At 41.5% G+C, this 23,190-nt stretch overlaps 1 protein-coding gene across 2 annotated transcripts in view; it reads left to right on the plus strand.

The window, feature by feature from the left end:
* FBN1 (fibrillin 1) overlaps nucleotides 1–23,190 on the plus strand; it is a 713,526-nt gene that overhangs the window by 465,188 nt on the left and 225,148 nt on the right. For both annotated transcript variants that reach the window (XM_078684805.1, XM_078684806.1), the window contains exons 15-18: nucleotides 9,912–10,034; nucleotides 11,311–11,463; nucleotides 15,525–15,578; nucleotides 19,194–19,319. In XM_078684805.1, coding sequence (XP_078540931.1) covers nucleotides 9,912–10,034; nucleotides 11,311–11,463; nucleotides 15,525–15,578; nucleotides 19,194–19,319 — 456 coding nt within the window. The remainder of the gene's footprint in view (nucleotides 1–9,911; nucleotides 10,035–11,310; nucleotides 11,464–15,524; nucleotides 15,579–19,193; nucleotides 19,320–23,190) is intronic.

Consider the following 23,190-nt stretch of genomic DNA (forward strand, 5'->3'; position numbering starts at 1 on the left):
CTCTCTAGGTTGGGCATGGTAGCCTCAATTTCGAGTTCACATTCATATCCAAATGGTCAGGGTAGCTAACATCAACATGCCCTCTCCACTATAAATTTGCCTCACTGGCCATCCTTTGTCTTCCTCTGAGAATTTTTCTGAGTGACTACTTGGGCTTTGTGACCACTAGTGCTTACTCTGAATTAGTCATGTTACCCCTATATACATATTGTATTCGACGACAAGGGTCTGCAGCACCTCAGACATGCGCAACTGCCCCTTCATTCCATATGCTGAATGCTGTGAAATGCCCCAAGGGTACCAACCTTAACATTGCAGGCATTGAAGCGCAATCTGTTTATCAGGCAATGCCTTTACTATGAATTTATATGTGTAGTATCTTATATATACTTAGCTTACATTGTAAGGGCATGCGTGGTAAAGGTAGATAAGTGGTAAAAGCTCTGCGGTGTAAGGCCATTGGGTAGTAATGGATGTGTGGTAAAGGCATTGCATTGTAATGCGAATGTTATACAGGCTGATACCCTTGGGGTATTCTGGAATTGTCTCATCAGTTTCATTCAATGGAAACCTTTGGTCTGACTAAGACTCAGTAAACTAGTAATAAGGCAAAATGAATTCTAACATTCTTAAATGACTTTGCAAATTAGTGGGAATCAATGATGGGGACTCTTTTTGATGGGTGGGTGATGGGTATTTTCAAATCATCACTGCTGTAGTAACAATTAAAGCTCTGATTGATGTTTCTACCACAGAGGAATATCCCAAGTAAGAAGATGTGTCTAAAAGAGGAAAAATCCTAATGCCAGTATACATGAAAACAATCAGGGATAAGTGCGGTGGAACTTTTGTGCGTTGCTCTTTTTCCTCTCCCTGCCCTCCCGTCAGCTTTGAAGAAGCACAAAAGGACCCTAAAGACATGTTTGGAATCTGGTTTCTCGATTCTCAAGCGTTGCCTTCTATTTCCCTACAAGCAGAGTTAGGATTCATCTCCTTTTGATTTCTGTTTTAGTATTGTCTGGAAAGTAAATCCCATAAAGCTCTTCACGAAATGTGCAGGACCCAGGTCCAAGATGGTTCAGTCATGTAAAATGCTACAAACCAAGATGTCAATTATGGGCTGATCAAACACAAGCATGATCGTAAAACTACCCTGGCAGATTAACAACCTGATAGGTATCACCAGAGACTGCTTCTAATTGTAGATGAAAAGGAAGGATAGCAAGGTGAATCCACCCTCCTGAATCAATGAGCTGCTGTAAGGAAAGGGCAAGAGTGGCTCATTGGATGTGTTGTCTGTTATCTTCTAGAGGTTAGTCAACTGGGTCCTTCAGTGCCACCTGAAAGGCCCAGCTGCCACTTCGTAGGAAAATGTTTCACACATTAACAGGAGATCACCCATCATCAAATAAGTGGCTGCCATGCAGAAAAGAGTACTCTAGTTGAGATACCAAGTCGCCAGTGGGAATACATTTAGTATCCTTAATTTGGTTTTGCTGTCTTGATGGGTTGATAACCTGACATTGTTTAAAGGGAGCATTCTCCACACCTGAGGGACTCTTTAAATTTAATGTGTTGTCTGTTACCTTCCAGAGGGTAACACATCGGGTCTTAACTGGTTTGGAGAAATTCAGTGGAAGCTAAGCTACTTGGATGGCATTGCTGTCTTCAGTGCCACTTGGAAGTACCACCTGGTTCTTTTTAGAAAAGTAGTTCATGCACTACAAAGAGACAACTACCAGCCTGTAAATTTTAGACAGGAAATGTCTCTACAGTCTAGGCAGGCTAAGAAGTTTCCAGTGGGAAGATACAGCCTCTCTATGCCAAGGTCCAGTTGGACACCAAGAAGACTTTGAGAGAGGATTCTTTAACATAGCTTGGTCTTTAAAACTGTCACACCTATTTAGTTGGCAATTGCTATTCTGTACAAACTGACCAACTTGAGGTGACTTGAATATGCATAGCAGAAAAATCCAAAACTTATGAGAAGTTTCATGATTCAACAAGAGGGGTGCTGAACTGTTCCTGAAAGGAGGGGAAGGTTAGGTAAAGCTGGCGTGACCGAAGGTGTGAGTATTACACCTTTGGGCATCCATTTTGTTGGATGTATTTGCCTCACACACCCGGAAGGGTGTCATGCATCATCATCGGCGGTTGCTCCTCATCGGGGGGCGGTGCAATCCCCGACGGGCTCACCTCAAAGAGGGGCACTTTGGCGGAGATCTTTTGTATCCAACTGCCCTGTGGTGAAGTGCGGGTGTGTGGGCGGGATAGCAGGTAAGCCTGGTGTGGTGATTAAAATGCAGCAGGGGGTGCCGGAAACCACTTTATTCTGGAGGTCCCCCTACTACAATTAAAACTGTGAAAATAGCTCGCTTGGTGTCACCTCGTTAGGTAGAGTGACCCTAGACGAGCCTTGAAGAACAAATGGTCAACATGTTTCTCGCAATTGGGTAAATCACCTGCGATTCATCAGGACCTTATAGGAGTGAAAAAATCATAAAAGAACTCAATAACATGCCAGTGTCATGTATGTGGTGTGGGTATATTTTACCTCTGTGGAAAGTCCTATGCCTAATGGTCAGGGTCTAAGAGCCACATGAGTGGTCGGCGGGACAGTACATCGGGGTTAAGCCTTCAGGTGTAGCTTAATCAGCCCGTGACCGCGTGGAAACACCTACCCATCTCCGCCGATGTACTGTCCCGCCGACCACTCATGTGGCTCTTAGACCCTGACCATTAGGCATAGGACTTTCCACAGAGGTAAAATATACCCACACCACATACATGACACTGGCATGTTATTGAGTTCTTTTATGATTTTTTCACTCCTATAAGGTCCTGATGAATCGCAGGTGATTTACCCAATTGCGAGAAACATGTTGACCATTTGTTCTTCAAGGCTCGTCTAGGGTCACTCTACCTAACGAGGTGACACCAAGCGAGCTATTTTCACGGTTTTAATTGTAGTAGGGGGACCTCCAGAATAAAGTGGTTTCCGGCACCCCCTGCTGCATTTTAATCACCACACCAGGCTTACCTGCTATCCCGCCCACACACCCGCACTTCACCACAGGGCAGTTGGATACAAAAGATCTCCGCCAAAGTGCCCCTCTTTGAGGTGAGCCCGTCGGGGATTGCACCGCCCCCCCGACGAGGAGCAACCGCCGATGATGAAGCATGACACCCTTCCGGGTGTGTGAGGCAAATACATCCAACAAAATGGATGCCCAAAGGTGTAATACTCACACCTTCGGTCACGCCAGCTTTACCTAACCTTCCCCTCCTTTCAGGAACAGTTCAGCACCCCTCTTGTTGAATTACTTGTACTAGATACGGGCACTTGCTGTGACTGGACCTTCCACCCTCATAAGTGGTAATTAGTGTCCGTTGATCTATTGAACACTCTCCCCTTTTTTGATAAAAAAAAGTTTCATGATTCACCATGTCTTAAACATGCTTGTCAGAGTTTTTGCTATGATAAAACTGAGGGGCTGCATAAGGGATTGCCTCTGCCTATGGAAACTCTATAGGCAAATTTGTTGTTGGATTTCATTTAAAGGTTAATAGAGACTACTTGTCATGGTTCCATCTCTGTATTGTGTAGATAATTTCATAAAGCAACCATTAGCTTAAGAAGAACTAATACCATTTGGATTTTACAAAGATGTAGTAAAGACCTCAATATTTTAGTTTGAATTTACAGGGTTTCCTTCTTAATTTTTACAGCACATTTAGCAATGTGGCCATTGATGCCATGATCTGTCTGAGTAAATGCATTGCTTCCCTGCAAGTCCCAACAGCTCAGATCAAGTGTCACCATTGAGGTGGTTACATCTCAAATATAGGTTTCTGGCAAACTGAGAGCACTATTTGTTCAGATGCTATTCCAGTTCCCTGCTGGAGTCCTCCCCATAAATATGTCAAAATATTTCTCTGCCCACATATAAAAGACAAATACAACCAATAACAGTAGATTGCCTGCTCCTCTGTATACGCTCTGTATAAGGATGTGGTCACACGGCTAGACTGCTGTGATTCTGGGGAAATCACTTAATCTCCCCATGCCTACCAAAATAAAAAAAATGAATGTGTCCTTGTTTAACACATACTTATTTATAAGCAGCTTGCGCCGCCAGTGTGTCACTTTTAATAAGGGAAAACGTTATTCACCGGCGGCGCAAGGCGCTTGTAAATAAGCCTCATACACTATAGCAGAGTCCTGGCACTGGAGTGATACCGAGCACTGTATTTAATCTGTCTGCATCTTTTTTTCAAGGACAAAGGGCCGCTACATGGGGCGTCTGCCCAGTGCCTTAGTGCATAATGCTTCACAGGGCAATGATCCTGATGTTTCCACATGGCCTTTCTCAATGCAGTGTATGTTTTAGCTAATCTCTATGTTTTTCTAAACATCGTGATGTCTCAAGCAAAGCCTGAAGCCTAAACTTAAATGACTTTTGAGCATTTACTTAAATGGGACTTCTATTTTAAGGTAGAATTTATGTCATAAATTCGCATACCACATGAACCGCCTTTTGTATCAAATGATACAACGTAAGCATATCACTGAGGTTCCCTACTGGGTTTGCCCTTTTAAGGTAAAAAAATGTCAAATATGTATACATGTACAAGTTAAAATTTTGACTTATGAAATATTCATTTCCTAAAGTATTAAACATTTTTCCTTGAAACAAAATGTAGGCCTCCCTTCCTTTTCTTTCCTTTTACAGAATATTTCATCCGAGTCAGGGACGGTTATAATTTGTAGAGACTTTCAGACTCCCCTGCAAACTTCTTGTACTTTTAATATCATATAATACAATTCAAGAATAATACATTTTTTTAAGAGATTCAAATGAAACACATACGTAACTTACACCAATCCGCATAAGAAAAACGCCGATGCTAACGTGACTGACTGGAGCAAAGCCATATAGTCCAAATCACTCACGTTTTTGTAAATAACACGTATTGTAAAGCACGTCGGGAGTCTTGAGAAATGTTAGGGTCAGGAGCTAGTACTCCACATCAACACAAAAGTTCCCATGTCTCACATCAGAGGTGTAATGGAAAATGATGCCCCCTGCAGAGTGGGATAAGGGCCACTGAGTCTCAAATATCTTATAGATATTCATTGGCCCTTGGCCGAATGGGGGCCCCCTGCTGCAGGGGCTACATTTGTCTGTGTCACGTGCTTCACATCAACATGTAAACTCGTCATGTGGGTCAGATGATGTGCTCATTAAATCGTGGGCTTCTTTGGGGAAGCCACTCACAGCTAGGACACTAATTCCTGCTCTACTTTACAATGTGCTTAGGGGTATATTTATTAAATTACCACACAACAACTCACCTTACTGCGCTGTGTGATAGGGAAAGTGCAGGAATGCACTGTACTTTACCGTATATGGCACATTCCTGTCTTTTTCCAGCCTGGCGCACATTCTGCTGCCTTGTACCAATGTAGGCACCCTTGCACCATGTGCAGGAATGGATACCTTCCTGCACAAATACAATCCTGAGATGCATTTTCTCTTTCTATGTGTGCTGAAGAAGAGGAAGTAACAAATAGAAATAAAGATATTTCGCCTCGTTATGCCCCACCTGGGAAGGTGACCATTTCGACGCATTCCCAGATTTAACAGTATTGTTACATTTGGAAATGCACCTAAATTCATCGTGTATGAGAACACCCACGCTCCACCCATGGAACGCCTTCCCAGGGCAGAGTAATGCAAAGCAACGATTTATGCTGTGTTGCTTTACTCTGGATTTATCAAGCCATGCCGGGCCGCCCAAGGTGGCCTTGCATGGCTTGATAAATCCGACGAATGTTTTGCGTTACCCTTGAGTCCCTATCCGTGGCACTAGGGCGACACAAAACTTACATAAAGTCACCTGAAAGTTATGCCACAAACATGATTTGAGCCATTAACTTATTCTGACAGCACAATAATCTGAATACACTGAAAGGGACATTTATCAGAGCTTTTTGGACGAGTAATGAGCATACCAAATAGAATATCATGACGCAGTAGTAAACGTGCGATATTATTATTGTAGCAAAGGTATATGCCCATACATCAGAATATAGAACCATAGTAGAATGTTTAACTATGGAAAATGCCCGGTCATTTGAATGTCGTTAACAGCAATATTCCCATCCTGTCAGAGTACTGAGCCAGAGTTATATGTACCACGATTAGAATATCATCCCACTGTAATATGTTCAGCAATCATAGTACTGGGTCGCAGTATTAAACTCATCTATCAGAATTTTGTATTACAGTGTAATATGCAGAGCTGTCCAACATTATACCACAGTAATAGGCCCACCCCTCCAAATGCTCACACACAGCTACATTTCCAGCCATCTGGAAGTTGGCCAATGTGAATATGCTTATTCATCACCTTGTTGCACAAACTATAACGCACAGCTATTAAAATATCATTTCACACTAATGTGCTTAGCCTTCCGAACACTGAAATATAGGGACATGCCCAGCAATCTGGATTTTGTTTAGAGGGAGTATGTTCATCCATCAGTGCATGGGACACAGTAAAAATGACACAGTAAGACTACTATGCCATAGTGGTAAAACAAGACATCAGAATATTACCCTTTAGTAATATGCAAGTCATCAGATTATTTTAGTGCATTGACATACCCACTTTTCGGAATTTTCTACTTCTATATATACTCATTCAGGACATTAAAACTCCTGCATCCACCGGTTACCACAACCTGTATTGTGGGGGCTGGACCACAGAAGTCACTTCCCTGGACTCTCCCCAGAGAGTGTGGACCACGGCTGCGTGAGGAAGATAGAATATGTATTCCTTATGGAAATCAGAGTCCATTCTATTGCCAATGAGGATTCTCTGTCTCTCTCTTCCTCTCTCACTCTCTCCCATTAAGTGGTGGTTTTGTATGAAGTCAAAATCTGTCCATAGGAAACTGAAGTCAGGCCATCAGTCCCTTTGCTATAGGATGACAAACAAATCACTAGGTGGTAATACAGATCTCTCAACTGTGACATCAAGCAGATTACAATCTGTGACCAAGAGGTGACTGGTCATGGAACCCACGTCTCAACACATTTAACCGCCTAGATCCACGTGGCAAAAAGGAGACTGGGCCAAATCACAGTGATTCATCCTGTTTCTAGTGCAAGTCAGAGGAGTAAGCCATCCTTCAAGGTTGAGAAAGAGTTTCAGGGGCCATCATTACTACATGTAGAATGTGCTGCACTTTCCTGCAGAAAGTATCTTTCTGCTATGGTCTAAAATAATCACGAAACTACCTTGACCACATTACAAACATTGCCTTTAGTCAGTGTGGACCACAAGTTGGATGCCCCTGCCAGTAGCAAACTGCCCATGGCTGCTGAGTCACTGCTGGGCGGATAGAGGTCATATGTAATGTTATTTAATTTTGTAGTGCGCACAGCTACCCAACAAGGGTTTCCCAGCGCAAGCCATAACAGAAACTAGGAGATATCGGAATTAGCAATGTTGGTTAAAAAAACAGGTTTTTAGTTGCTTCCGAAAGATGGGGAACAACTTCTCTCTCCGCAACCCATCCGGTAAGGAATTCCATAAGGTTGGCCCAAGTAGAGAAAAGGAGTGGCCTCCCATTCTTGACAATTTAAACCTCGGGATTTCAAATAGTTCTCCTGAAGACGAACGAAGTAAGCGCAGGGGGCGGTACACGTGAACCAGATCTTGTATGCACGTGGCCATGACCTCTGCAAAACTTGGAGTGATGTATGGTGGGAACTAGGTGACTCTACCGACACCCAGCAAGAAAGCCAACATACTGCCCCACTGCTAGTACTGTTACTGCATCCAGGCACGTCATTGGCATGTCAGGTAAAACTGAACGTGCTGGGCTGTGAATATGCAATGTTTGCTTTTTATGAAATTTGAACTGGTGGATTTTGCGTTATTGAAATGTGATTGATTGAGGGCCACAGAAGGTAAAGACCTCTTTGAATGTGAGAGCTACCTCACACTGGCATACATAAAGCCTACTCAGGTGTGCAAAATGGTGATGTGCAGGTACACAATAAGACATTAGTGTGGGAAGTCAGACTTTTCTTCTCTATATCTAGCTGCCTACAATCATACAGTCGTAGTTATGACATCCTGCCCGAGTGTTGCCCACGTTTTTCATTTCACAATGCGTATATTATGATATAATGTAAATCATACACTTGCAAAGTAGAATGTGAAAAGTTGTTTGGACCTGCAATCTACAGAATAGCAAGTAAAATATAAACAGGCACAGAAATAGAAAGCCATGCAGGAGAAACCATTAGTGCACAGACAGATGTTTTAGAGTTGTAGGTCGTACCAGGGTACAGACAAACGAAGCCAATGAAATTTAATAGGACCTTCCAGCACTGCAACTCCCTGAGTATGATGAAGCCAGTTCTCTAACCCACCCACAAGAATTCACTTATATTGCTTCCAATTACAGGCCTGCAGACCAAGACATTTTGGAACGGTTTCTTGTGTTTTTCTAAATATGCCAGAGAGTTTCTGAGCAACAGACTTTCACAAAAAATGTGACCTCTTCTGGGGTGGTGGGAGGTTTTCCACTTTGAACTTTTGGGTTACTTGTTGCTTCGTAACTTTGAAAGCCTCTCGCTTGAAGTGCTAGATTGTCTTTAGAAGTATAGGATTTGGGAGGAGGTGGTGATGCAAATAAGAGCAAGAGCAGTATTGTTTTTGCACAGGGTCCCATGATACTAATAATTCACAAAGAATTCAGTTTATTATTTCCCTAAACAAGGATACTTGATTCACTCAATTCGATGCATAAGTGCCTAAAAACTAAATTGTGGATTGAAAATTCCTGTTGTATACTGAAATGGAGGCAATGACAACTTTCTTTATCTGTTACTGTGTGATATTAGGAGCACAATTACAAACAACTGTCATTTGCTAGTATCAACTATATCTTACCCCCAAAACACTACACAATATCTACCCCACCAGACCAGATGAATGGACACGCTGTAGAAACCCCAAAGCAGACTTTTACCATGTGGTTTGGGAATGGGCATATATTAAGACGTACTGGCAGGAGATACTGGACAAACTCACATGAGCAGCAGTGTGGAAGTTGGAGAGTGACCCAAAGGAACTACTACTGGGACTATTACCTGCACCAATAACAAAAAAAACTCAGCCATAAATTCTTGAACCTAGGACTGGTACTAGCGAAACACCGCATAGCTATTAGATGGTTAAACCCATCCCCGCCGCTGTTCAGGGAATGGGTACGAGACATGATGGAATGGGCTACGGCCGAGGAAGTGAGACTGAAACAGATCAGACGTGATAATAGGCTGGAGGATGAATTAAGAGCATGGAGACGGATGATAGCAGAGATGAATACTCAGGGTGACACACCTACGCAACAGAATGCACCCATGTAAATAAAAAGGTCTCCAACATTTTAATGTTATGTATCAGATAAAGAATATACAAGATGAAATAAGACCAGATCATGAGATAATATGCAAAACCGTTCAACCACAGGAGTGACACATGTTACACATGTCACTCAGTTATGTCTTGCTCATCTATACAACTGTTAAAATTACTGATCGAATTGTATACCTTTTGCCTGTTGGGGAGGAGGGACGGTAACAAAAAAAGGGGAAAGTTGTGTTGTATGTTTCAATATCAAGTAAAGAAAAACAGACTGCATGTATCAATGTGTGATGTTGCAAGATCTGCCATTATTTCATGACATCTGATCCTGCAACCCAATAAGAATATCTTTTTTGAAAAAACTGTCATTTGCTTGTATACTGTGTCTGGGGTTTGGCACAACTCATCGTTCCATGTGTTCTCCATGTGTACTAATGCTGAGTTCATTTATTCCTTTCCAATAGATATCGATGAATGTGAGATTGCCGGAATCTGCATGAATGGCCACTGCGTGAATACCGATGGCTCCTTCAGATGTGAATGTTTCCCTGGCCTAGCCGTTGGCCTTGATGGCCGCGTGTGTGTTGGTAAGACAATCCTTCTCAGAGATCAACTATGCTCAAAGACTTAGAAACATCATGCCACTAGGAAGACATTTACATAATAGGAACCATCACCCTCAACTTCCTACTACTGTAATCCCGACTGGGGTGATGTGCAGTGCTCCATTGCTATTTAGCTAGGAGAATGGCCAGGATCACAGCCAGCACTCCCCCTTATCTTGCCAACAAGCATACAATTTCTGCTGGTTTAGGCTTAACTGCAGCCAGGGAATTATCAGAATGCAGACCAAGCAGTGTAAATTAATAAATAAATAAGCAAATCACCAAACCTTTTCAATCTATGTACACAAGATCTGGAAAAAACATCCTAGTACTAATCAGGACTGCCCCAATGCTGCTCCAATTTAGGAAAGAGTTGCACATCCATTCGGCTGGGTTTGAGCTACTCAAATACCACAAAGATACATACACTCACTATACATACTCTTATACACATACATGCACATACTTATAGGAACAAAATAAGAAGTGAAACTGTGGAAATCTACATGAAACAGCAGTCACTAGTATTCTCACATCTCTCTTGTACACCAACATCTACTGAATGCCTTGGTATTTAGTGAACCAACCTATGTATATATAAGTTGGTTCATAAAATACAGACTCGTAGTGGGTCGCAATTCTATCTACCTCATTAATGTGCACGAGAAATTGAGACCTTCTGACATCAGCAGACCACCGTGTCTCGATTGCTTTAAAATATAGCAAGCTTTTTTTTTAATGTATTCTGCTTTCCTATTAGGAAAACAGGATGCATCTTTTTTTCAATTATTACTTTTATGAAAACAATTTAGGAGCAGGCAGGGGACCCGGAAACCTCAGCCTGCTTGTCTGAAATATTTTTTCCACATTAACAATGGTGGAAGTGTCACTTCTAGACCCCTTCCTGTTTGCAAATGGTTAGCACCAATTTTGATTTTGTGGTAAAATATTAATGTTTCCTAACCGGATTTCGGTCAAAAAACATCAATAAATAAGCCCTTTACACACCCCTTCCAAATCCCAAATCTGTATTTATTCTAAAACCAAAGCAAACATCGAATCTACTTTGCACTGTTTATATTGTTGTGGAAAATGTGGCTACCACAGAAAACAAGACCATTAATTAACGGCGAACATGCTTAAGTAGATGAATTCTGTTAACAGCATGAAGATTTTTAGTTTTCGTATGCAAAAGTAAGTACATATGTGCTGGTGAAAGCATCTCAGGTGTAATACCAATGCCCTTTTTGTCATCTAGATACACATATGCGAAGCACGTGCTATGGTGGTTACAAGAGAGGTCAATGTGTGAAGCCGTTACTAGGAGCCGTGACGAAATCTGAATGCTGCTGCGCCAGCACTGAATTTGCATTTGGGGAGCCGTGCCAACCTTGTCCAGCGCTAAATTCAGGTACAGTAGCAATATCTTATTTACAAACAATAACACGTTTTAACTCTAATGTAATGCACAGCACTCATGGAATTCCGTTTCGCCAATGTGTGGACTCAAGCAAGTCCTTGGTTTCGATAATGACGGGGTGAAGTGAACCTGGCCAAAGTCGATCTATAGAACTCTCGTGATGATGCAACGTTTGCCGAGTTCTCATAGGTTTAAAAAAAAAAGTGAGTTCTCCTTGGTTTATCACCTAAATCTGCTTCCCCGACTTTGCAAATAACAGTAAATATGTTTTTAAAATAGTTTTTTGTTAGACACAATGCTGAGGATTCATACAAGGGTTCAAACACGTTACACAAACTCAGTTATATATTTGAAAATAACGTTTCAATGGAAAAACTTCATTCATTATTCTGAACTGTAGAGATCTGATTGGTCCTCAAAAGTTGTTCACCCAAAGCATGGTCTTGCTAAGCAGAACAGGGACTTCAACAACAAGATCGCTAATATTTGCAAAACAATGTTGGTCATTTTTCAATCTATCACCATCAGGGACATCATAGTGTCTGCTTCAATTTTGGTGGCTACTCTCAGCATGTTCAGTCCACTTCAGGTGTATTGCCCAAATCAAACAAAAGTGGGGAGCTGGCTTCTCATTGATTTATGTTTAGCAAAATTCTTGAGATCTTCACACCCACATCTTCACACCCTGAGATCTTCATACCTACATCTTCACACCCTGAGATCTTCATACCTACATCTTCACACCCTGAGATCTTCATACCTACATCTTCACACCCTGAGATCTCCATACCTACATCTTCACACCTGAGATCTTCATACCTACATCTTCACACCCTGAGATCTTCATACCTACATCTTCATAACTGCATCTTCACACCCTGAGATCTTCATACCTACATTTTCACACCCTGAGATCTTCATACCTACATCTTCACACCCTGAGATCTTCATACCTACATTTTCACACCCTGAGATCTTCATACCTACATTTTCACACCCTGAGATCTTCATACCTACATCTTCACACCCTGAGATCTTCACACCCACATCTCCGTTTTCATTAACTTCACGTGATTCAGTTGCATCCCCCTCTGTAAAGCACTCTTTGAAACCTACTTATATAGGGAATTTTCATCCTATTTCCTACTTATCCTATCTTCCCAAACTCCTAGAAATGGTAGTTGGTAGTGATGAATTACAATAGTTTCGGACAGTTGAGATTTTCTTAATCTACTCGAGGTTCCAGACTTGTCAGGTGCACACACATTCTACTAATGGCACTTACAAATGCCCTGTCTATCCTCGCTGATGATTGATTCATCTGTGTGGTAATTCTATGAGATGAATAGATTATTTAATGAATTGGGCACTCCTAAAGAGCACAGCCGCCCAGAGGCATCCAGGTACTATCCAAGCAGTTTGTGGATGTGCTGTTCTCAATTAAATCACATTATTGTGTAACATCAAAGACACCTGATGATGCTAGACCCATACAGGCCTGCACTCTGTGGGATTCTTTCTCAGCCATTTGCTGTCAAGACTCAGTTCCTGCTTCACAGTGAGTGACCCAACCATTCTGCGGACCCCACATTGAAATCACGTCTTGATGCACTCTGATTCCCGGGGTCAAGCTTAAAGAGCGCTTGTCATTCAAGACACAGATGGGTGGCCTGGTATGGTTCTGCTGCTTTTAACTGTGATGCATCTCTCTGTAACTCTCAGAATCCAATTACACTTATTGCAGGCCCCAGGATTTTCTCAAGAATGGACCATTTTAATGGTGTGTATTTGGGAATGCCAAAGACCAGGATATGTCCGTCCTGTCTCTGTTGCTGGCTCACCTCCACTGGTTGCTGGTAGAGCAACACATCAAATTTAAGGGGGTCTCGGTAGTGTATAAGGGCACACTAGTGTGTATGCCTGGATTTCCAGACTAATAGATTTAAAAACTTCTGTCCTGTTTAGAGCCTATGTTCCTCAAGTCTCGCTTTCTTCATGTACGCTCCTTCCACAAAGTCCAAACAGGCGTTGTATATTCAGGGCGCAGGCCATGAAACTCTAAATTCCCTGCATCTTCACCTCTGGCAGCAATACCTAACCTTGTGCTGAAATTGAAAGCTTGCCTGTTTGCCAGTTGCGGGCAGTTCCTCTGCTATATGTATTGCTCCCAGGGTTCATTTTTTTTTAACACCATACAGCCTTGGGTGAACACCTGTACATGTATAAATGGGTTGAATGGGCGATTGAAGTTCACAGGCCTTTTACTGCTTAGTGGTCTCACTGCTTACAGATACTGTCTTACCTCGTTTGGGCTGCTGGTTGACTGGTGGATTGCTCAATGATTTTCTGTTTTTTGGTGTGTGTGCTACAATCATTTCATTGGTGGATTGTTGGCTTCTAGTTTCTGGTATGCGCTTTGCTGGTCAGATAAGGATTTCCTAATGGCCTGACTGATGCGTGCCACCCATGTAGACTCGCTGGCAGCTTTCTGGCTCTCTAAGAAAAAGTGTAATAAAACCACCAGTATTAGAATACACATCAAACATCAATCCATCTTCATCTACTGCGGTCTTGCCCTAAAAATAAGTTCAGCAGTTACAAATATTTCAAAAGACAACCAAAAGCGGTAGGCCAGATTTTCACTGATGTATGAAGGCCATCATTTCACCTTTACAAATTGTCTATCCAAATGTTTTTTTACCAGCTGACAGATGGAATTCAACGCAGACATCACATGTGATAAAGCCAAATAAACAAAAAAGTTACAAAGAATATTCACCAAAAAAACTGTCAAAACATTTTGCTGAACAAATGGGCTAAATCAACGATCAACTAAATCGTTGTGCTGCACCCGAACAGACTTAGAAAATATTTGGGATTTCCCTATACAAAGGTTAATGTATATCTTTAATGGCCATCCCTGTCCTCGTACCCTACAGAAAACATAGCACCCATCCTGAAATAATAGCTGAATATACAAAGTGTGAATACAGTATTACAACCTGAGTAGGGGGGGTCACTGAAGACGATGTGATAGATGTAGCTTGCCCCAACATATGCCCACTTAACACTGATGGAATCCAGATTTAGTGCATAAGAGAGAACCTCCAAGATGCTGTCGCCAATGCGAGTCTTTCCCGCCTAATTCAAGGGGGTGGTGCTTAGAGACTTGCAGACAGTGGAACATTATTACTCGGCCTATGGCTTTGTGGTTTAGGATGCCACTTCAACCAGAGGCTGGCAGTATAGGACCATTATGCATGTTACCTGTTAAGTATGTTTATATTAAATGTTTATTTTTGGGCACTTAGGATGAAAAAGTAGTTTTTTGAACTCATGAAGTGAAACACTGCAATATATTGTTTGGCTGTCTATAGTTAAAAGAAGAGAAAATAATGTTGTAATTAAGAATGTAGTATTTTAGAAAATACCCTTTGTTTGCTAAAAAACACTAAAAAACACATTCTAACTAGAGAATTAAATTTTCAGCCATCAGTGGGCACTGATACTTTTGTTCACCTTTCATGGGAATAGATTGTTGATTGAAAAAGTGAACAATAATAAACCTCGAAAGAATGGTTTGGGGCTGCAATAATGATGATACTCATATTTCGCAGGACCCATTAAATATTCTCCATATTTCGCAGGTATCAGTGAAATATGTTAGTGGTCACTGTTAAACATGGGTTTTATACCATTTCATTGTGTGTAATGAAAGCGCCCAAACATCTATGTCCCTAAATCAATCCCTTTGGGACTCTGCCACATAGTTGGAGGGCCTTTCATTTGGGACTCTCATCAAAGATATCGATTAAATGGCATGACACCAGTGACAGTGAAAGGAGCAGAGGATTTGTTTGGAAGATCTTTCAACTTTTAATGTTTTTTAAGAAACAATGCAAGACCCTCTTCAGCCCTACTCCAGTTCTTTAATAATGATGCCCATTAATCCCTGACAGACATCCATCATAGTCATTTATCAGTTGCTGTTAAAAGATGAAGATCATTGGATAAATAAATAAGCTAAACAGAATTCTTTGCCTTTCTTCCAGATGAATATCAGGCTCTCTGTAGCAGCGGACCTGGAATGACATCGGCAGGAAGTGGTAAGAATACATGATAAACTTCTCTAAACATGGATGCAACAGGGCAAAAGGTTCTGAGATGAGAAGGAAGAGTGTGGGTTGATGACATTTTAAAAAGTCATGTGAATGTAAAGAGAAAAACAGAATGTGTTTGTGTAGTGTGAGTGACATTGCAAACCAATCCACTAGGAAGGGATGTCCTAAGAATCTGCTGATCCTGGTGTAAACCAGTGTGCCCCCTGAACATTGAATGAACAGTATGGATGCGAGAGAATATCGAGGACAGAAGATAAAAAATAAAAAATTACAGGTACAGGAATATATTTCTATACCTAGCCCCACATATATGTACCCACACGGGACATCTTCAAGGTACGAACATGTGGGGTTAGGAACAGTAAATCTCTTCCTCTCTATATGCACTTACCTTTCCATATGATGTCCCTCAATATTCTGCCCATGATATTAGTATGCTACAATATTGTTGGTAGCTATATTAAGTAGTACAATCATGAAAACCACAATCATGAGGGACCAGCAAATCCTCTGTCCCCCCAGAACAGGATTATTCTTTGTGCTCAAAATGCGGGTCTTTGCCCCTGAGATTTGCGGCTGAGGAAACCCTGTGCAAATGCACTGCTAATGGATGCAGAAGTGGGGAATAACAAGTTCTCTTTGCAAATTGCACACCCACTCATTTGCGAAGTCCTTGCTATCACAAATTTGCGGGTGTCCAATTAGAACATGCAGGATGTGACCTCTATGTGATTGGGGCCATAATCTGGCACAGGGGATGAGGCTGGTAAGAGTTGAAAATGGAAGAACGTCTCCTCCACCCCTCCTCTAGAGATTTTGTGAGCCAATACATATAGGAGCCTGAAAAGTGGCTATCGTCAATTTATTTCAAGCCTCTGTATCCGGCCCCAAATTAAAATACAAAATAAAAAAATATTTTCTAAAATTACCATTCTGGTTTTATGTCATAAACTCTCACAAGGACATTAACCAAAGGGAAATATTTCTTGTATTGTTTCAGCTAACAGTAGTTCCAATGTCATGTGAAGATGTTACTAAAGTACGTTACAAGGGTAATCATTTCTGTGCCACCTCGTGACATTTATTTAAAGTGTGCATTAACCATGGAAATGACAAATAATAGCCTTTGCAATTGGCACTCCAACTCATTGGCAATATTTGGCCAAGTTTCTGTAGACAAAAAAGGAAATTCTGCATGGAAAAGCGAAGGAATCTGTGCAGATCATTGTAAAAATGCACAAAGGTGTTTCATAATGGCAAATATTAGCACAACTACACAGCGGCCGCTGGCACAGGTAAACGCGGTGAGTCGGTGGGGCTGGGGTGGAGCGGGATGGGATGGTGGAAGTCAACAGACGACGGAATAGGTATAATTAAATAACTAAATAATACCTATCCCATCTTCTGTCGGCTCCTCCCGCTGCGCCCTGCCCCAACCCGCTGCCCCACTGCGCTTACCTGTGCCGGCTGCTACATATAATTGGCTCCACAGATTTATATTCATCCATCCTGATTGCTTAGGAAACAATCTATTCAAAATGTGTAGGGATTTGTCCTGGTCACCCATGTCTCTGAATTATGTCAAGAGCTCAGTTTACGAGTGGGATGGGAAAGCAGGAGGTATTTACAGCACCTGGTAAAACTGACACCGCAAGGTGGGTATTCTCCAGGTATGGCAAATACGCCCAGGTATTGGAAAATGAGGAATAGCATGCTGAATTGGTGTCTGCCACACCAAATTGAGCATTGATCAGAATTCTTTTCGTGGCAGCTGTCGTTAAGGTTCCGCCACTTTGGCCAGTCAATGGCCCTTCCTTACCCTTTCTTTCTGCCGGCAAGTTCGGGCTGAAAGAGGTCTCTGTGTCATTTAAAGAATTTCCAAAACTTGTGTTTAGATTTCACTATCTGCATTTGATCATGAGGGACCAGCAAATCCTCTGTCCCCCCAGAACAGGATTATTCTTTGTGCTCAAAATGCGGGTCTTTGCCCCTGAGATTTGCGGCTGAGGAAACCCTGTGCAAATGCACTGCTAATGGATGCAGAAGTGGGGAATAACAAGTTCTCTTTGCAAATTGCACACCCACTCATTTGCGAAGTCCTTGCTATCACAAATTTGCGGGTGTCCAATTAGAACATGCAGGATGTGACCTCTATGTGATTGGGGCCATAATCTGGCACAGGGGATGAGGCTGGTAAGAGTTGAAAATGGAAGAACGTCTCCTCCACCCCTCCTCTAGAGATTTTGTGAGCCAATACATATAGGAGCCTGAAAAGTGGCTATCGTCAATTTATTTCAAGCCTCTGTATCCGGCCCCAAAGTAAAATACAAAATAAAAAAATATTTTCTAAAATTACCATTCTGGTTTTATGTCATAAACTCTCACAAGGACATTAACCAAAGGGAAATATTTCTTGTATTGTTTCAGCTAACAGTAGTTCCAATGTCATGTGAAGATGTTACTAAAGTACGTTACAAGGGTAATCATTTCTGTGCCACCTCGTGACATTTATTTAAAGTGTGCATTAACCATGGAAATGACAAATAATAGCCTTTGCAATTGGCACTCCAACTCATTGGCAATATTTGGCCAAGTTTCTGTAGACAAAAAAGGAAATTCTGCATGGAAAAGCGAAGGAATCTGTGCAGATCATTGTAAAAATGCACAAAGGTGTTTCATAATGGCAAATATTAGCACAACTACACAGCGGCCGCTGGCACAGGTAAACGCGGTGAGTCGGTGGGGCTGGGGTGGAGCGGGATGGGATGGTGGAAGTCAACAGACGACGGAATAGGTATAATTAAATAACTAAATAATACCTATCCCATCTTCTGTCGGCTCCTCCCGCTGCGCCCTGCCCCAACCCGCTGCCCCACTGCGCTTACCTGTGCCGGCTGCTACATATAATTGGCTCCACAGATTTATATTCATCCATCCTGATTGCTTAGGAAACAATCTATTCAAAATGTGTAGGGATTTGTCCTGGTCACCCATGTCTCTGAATTATGTCAAGAGCTCAGTTTACGAGTGGGATGGGAAAGCAGGAGGTATTTACAGCACCTGGTAAAACTGACACCGCAAGGTGGGTATTCTCCAGGTATGGCAAATACGCCCAGGTATTGGAAAATGAGGAATAGCATGCTGAATTGGTGTCTGCCACACCAAATTGAGCATTGATCAGAATTCTTTTCGTGGCAGCTGTCGTTAAGGTTCCGCCACTTTGGCCAGTCAATGGCCCTTCCTTACCCTTTCTTTCTGCCGGCAAGTTCGGGCTGAAAGAGGTCTCTGTGTCATTTAAAGAATTTCCAAAACTTGTGTTTAGATTTCACTATCTGCATTTGATAAGAATACTCCATTTCAAAAATGTGTCTGTGATTACCTATTGATAGGGATACTCATACTGCAAGTACAGCAACAGCAGATGGTAGGAATTGCATCTGGCCTTAATAATGCCCTGTAGTGTTGGCAGTGGCATGCATCAGATGCCAGACACATGACAGGTGTTTCAATGCTATCCTAAGCTAAATATGCAGCTTGCTTTATTTGCACGATTTTATTTTCGAACATAACGTGTTCATGCATTATACTTTTTATTGGCAGATATTAATGAATGTGCACTGGATCCTGATATTTGTCCAAACGGAATCTGTGAAAATCTGCGTGGGACATACAAATGCATATGCAACTCCGGATATGAAGTGGACTCCAGTGGAAAGAACTGTCTAGGTATTACTTTGTTTAAATAACGCCCAGTAGATGGTTTCATTTACTTTACAGTCTATTGTTCGAGTAAGCCATTAATCTTCAGATAAATCAACGAAGGTGGTGGTCAATTGACAGCGCTTACATGTATAGCGCTTATTGGAGTTTTTGGAATTATTAGCAAGCTCACAGCATTCTCCCAAGACAACCCTTTGGATTAACCTGCGGACATTTAATAATTTAGTAATATTGATCTACTTTTCAATTAATTACATGCATTATGCTTTCTCTGTGTTCTTCTTCAATACTTTGGTAGACTCCAAGTGGTGCAGAATGCGGCGGCTAGAATGATTCTCAGCCTTGCTCCTAGAACCGACACAACCCCGCATTTAAACGCGCTCCACTGGCTCCCCATTTAAAAGAGGATTCTCTTTAAAACGCTGGTCCTGTCTAATGAAACCCTTCATGAGAAAGTAGCAGTGTACCTGAGGACGAGGATTGGTGCTTATGCCCCTCCCAGGATTTTACAATCTACTCATGGCTATTTAACCAGCATTCCTAAAATGTGTAAGGCCAAACCCGGAGGCAGATCCTTCTCTTACCTTGGCTCAATGGCCTGAAATAATCTCTCCCTTTACCTGTCGTCAGGAAAAAACTAAAACCTGGCTCTTTCAATAAGCTTGATAGGACGATCATCACTATTTGGTAGGCAACCATACATCCCAGTGCCGGGACAATTTTTAGAGTATGTGTGCACTTTACAAATGCCTTTCATTCATTCATCATACATTCAATACTCATTAAATAATTCTATAACAATAATGCCTTCTGGCATGGACATTAGAAGCCAATGCTGTTGTAAATCATGTCAAATTAATCATTTTGACATGAATGCTTCACTTGGAATGCGTGCATTCAATTAGAAAATTGGAATGTTGAAAGGTCCATTGAAAACAATGAAGTGACTCAGTGCCAACAATGACTGATATAGACCATCTGCTCCGACATTACAATGTTTGCCTTTCTGTTTCTTCTCTTTTATTTTAGAAAATTTAAAGCTCAGTGTGTGGGTTTTTTTTTTTTCAGAGTTTTATATAGCGCGAACTAGACCCGAACAGAATCAGGTATCAGAGCGCTTTACATAGCACCAGTTACGTTACATGAGGACAGGCATTCATTTTAGGCACGGGGAGATTAAGTGATTTGCCCAGAATCACAGGAGTTTTTTGGCGTCGTTACCGAGACTCGAACCTAGATCCCCAGGTCCGAGGTCGAGCGCCCTGGCCGTTAGGCCTACTCCTCTCTGTGTAATATTCTAAAAGCTTTATAGCCCTTCTGCCTTCGACTATACTGCTTGTTAAACGCCCTCACACTCGTTATAGTCCCTCACCCATGGATATGGTCTATGCCTCACATTCGGGGTCTTTAACACCTTGACCATGGCTTGAATTCCGCCGCGGTGCTGGCATTCTAATCAGTGGGCGGGGTTCGGATGGCCCCCGGCCACATGGGACGGCCGGGGGTCGTCCGCTGCATCGAAGGGGGTAACACGTTATCGCCCTCAGCAGCAAGCTATAATTCTATATCATAGCCTTCAATGCACAATAAAAAGGAACAGTGATTACTAGAAATATAAAACACATTTTTTCATACGATTGCACACTAACAAGGACCTTTGAGTACTAACTTCAATCTCAAATAAATAAAAAAAAAAAGAGTTTACTTGAATGTTTTCTAACCACAGGTCCCATCTGAGGCAGACCTATTTGCATAAATCTCCCCTGGTTGCCATTCTAATCCTAAATTTTCAGGTTTTCTTTAGATAGAGCTCAATAATGTGTTAGACTGTTTATAAATAAGGGCTCTGCAGCACCAGAAGATAAGGGAATTTGTTTATAGTCACCCAATCTCATAGAGTGCTGACAAATAGATTAGAACTTCATATGTCCTCTATCATGGGGCGAACAAGGCAGTGAAAAGACGACTGCAGCTGGTTCAAAATGCCGCCGCAAGGCTGCTACGTAAAATTCCTAAAACAGCTCATATCTCGGGACATCTTCGAGACTTACATTGGCTCAGGGTAGAGAGTCGCATTAAATTCAAAAACCTGAGCTACATGTTCAAAATCAAAGTTGGATCAGCTCCACTATACCTACAATCCCTTGGCTACCCCTACATTCCCTCTCACCACCTCCGGTCCTTATCCAAAGCCAACTTCACTGTCCCCAAAATTAGACTTTCTAGAATGGGTGGCAGATCCTTTGCGTACATTGGACCAACTCTTTGGAATTCTCTCGCCCTGAATATTCGCTTAGAAGCCAGCTATATCCGGTTTTGCAGAGCCGTCAAGACCTGGCTTTTCAATCAATAACGCTATCCCTGTCTGCAACGTTAGGCCACTTAGCACCTTACCTGTTCAGCGCCGGGAAACCCTTTTTGGGTAGCTGTCGCGCTTAATAAGCTTAATAAATAAATAAATAGATAAATAAGTACAAGCAACTTATAATTTAACTAGTGGACCACAACTTTCTATTTGCGAGGTATGTGAATTTGAATTGTATTGAATTTCAGTAAATCAATTGCAATATATAACACTATATAAATAACACAATAATATGATGATGTAAAACTACAATTAATGCAGCATTATATTCAATACTAAACCTCAATAAAATAAATTAGCACAATCATACAATCTTAATTGATTGATGTTCATCATTCATTTAGTAGATAAATGCAGCATCGTACAGGCAAGGACGAGATAATTAATGTCTGCTAATGGAGTTATTAGCTTGCATTGTAAAACAGCACCTAGTTCCTCCTTAACTGTCCTTTTCTGTGCTTCGCTAAATGAAGCTCGCAGAAACTTCCTAAGCAGATTTAAGAGTTTTGGGCGTAAACAAATAATATGTTCCATTGACTTTAACTTATATTCGCATAGCCTGCAACCCTTTTCAGTGACAGATCGATTCTTTCTAGATGTATTGTACTGGTACAGCGGGATGTATAAAAGCCTGAATCTCATATACTTTATTTTTTTGGTGACTCCAAGTCTCAAACTACCCTTTCTTGTGTTAGCACTGAGTCGGATTCTAAACTCCAATTCAACTATTTATATACCACAACTGTTAATTTGATCACTCTCCCGTTTGAGATCTCGAAAGATATTTCAAAAGTAATTGACTTGTATTTTCCTAACAACGTCTGGGTCATGAATGCCTTTACAGAGTTATCTTTATTTACCTATGCAGGTAGAAAAGCTTTATTCGATTCCACAAGTTTATAAAATCATAAAAGCGACATTTCATACACAAGTTAATGCAGTTCCATAAATTACAATTAGTGCTAAGCCATAAAAGTGTTTAAGAACTTATTAAACTTTTCCTTCTCCTCAAGGTACTTTTTAAAAAAACAATTATTATGCCAGCACAGTACATATCACTCAGAAATTGTAAAAACAGTAGGGGCAGACGGCAGTGACGCCATGTACCCTGATTTAAAAAAGGTTTTATCCATCTAGCCCTTTGCGACAAGTAAAATTTGCAGAAGAATAACATGTGCAATGTAGATTGGTCAGATAGGTTGTCACACGGACATTTACAGAGGTTTCTGGACCAGTCGTTAGTTTTAGGAAATGTAATTAATCGAAAAAAATAATCAAATCTAAATCTGGTCAGGATAAACCTATCAAACCCCTCTTGGCACCAGACCAGGTATGGTTGAATTGAAGGTGAGGTCAAGGTAAGTTGGTGTTGTATTACCGTTTTCTTGTTTATCTCCACTCCTAGTCTTAAGGATTCAAAGTGGTACCAACAGAGAACCTTTAGGTCCTTCCTGGATATATTAACTAAGGAGGCAGGGTTATCATAAAACTCGGGTCTCCCCAGGTCATTGG

Source organism: Lissotriton helveticus, chromosome 3_2 (assembly GCF_964261635.1).
Source record: "Lissotriton helveticus chromosome 3_2, aLisHel1.1, whole genome shotgun sequence".
NCBI lineage: Eukaryota > Metazoa > Chordata > Amphibia > Caudata > Salamandridae > Lissotriton > Lissotriton helveticus.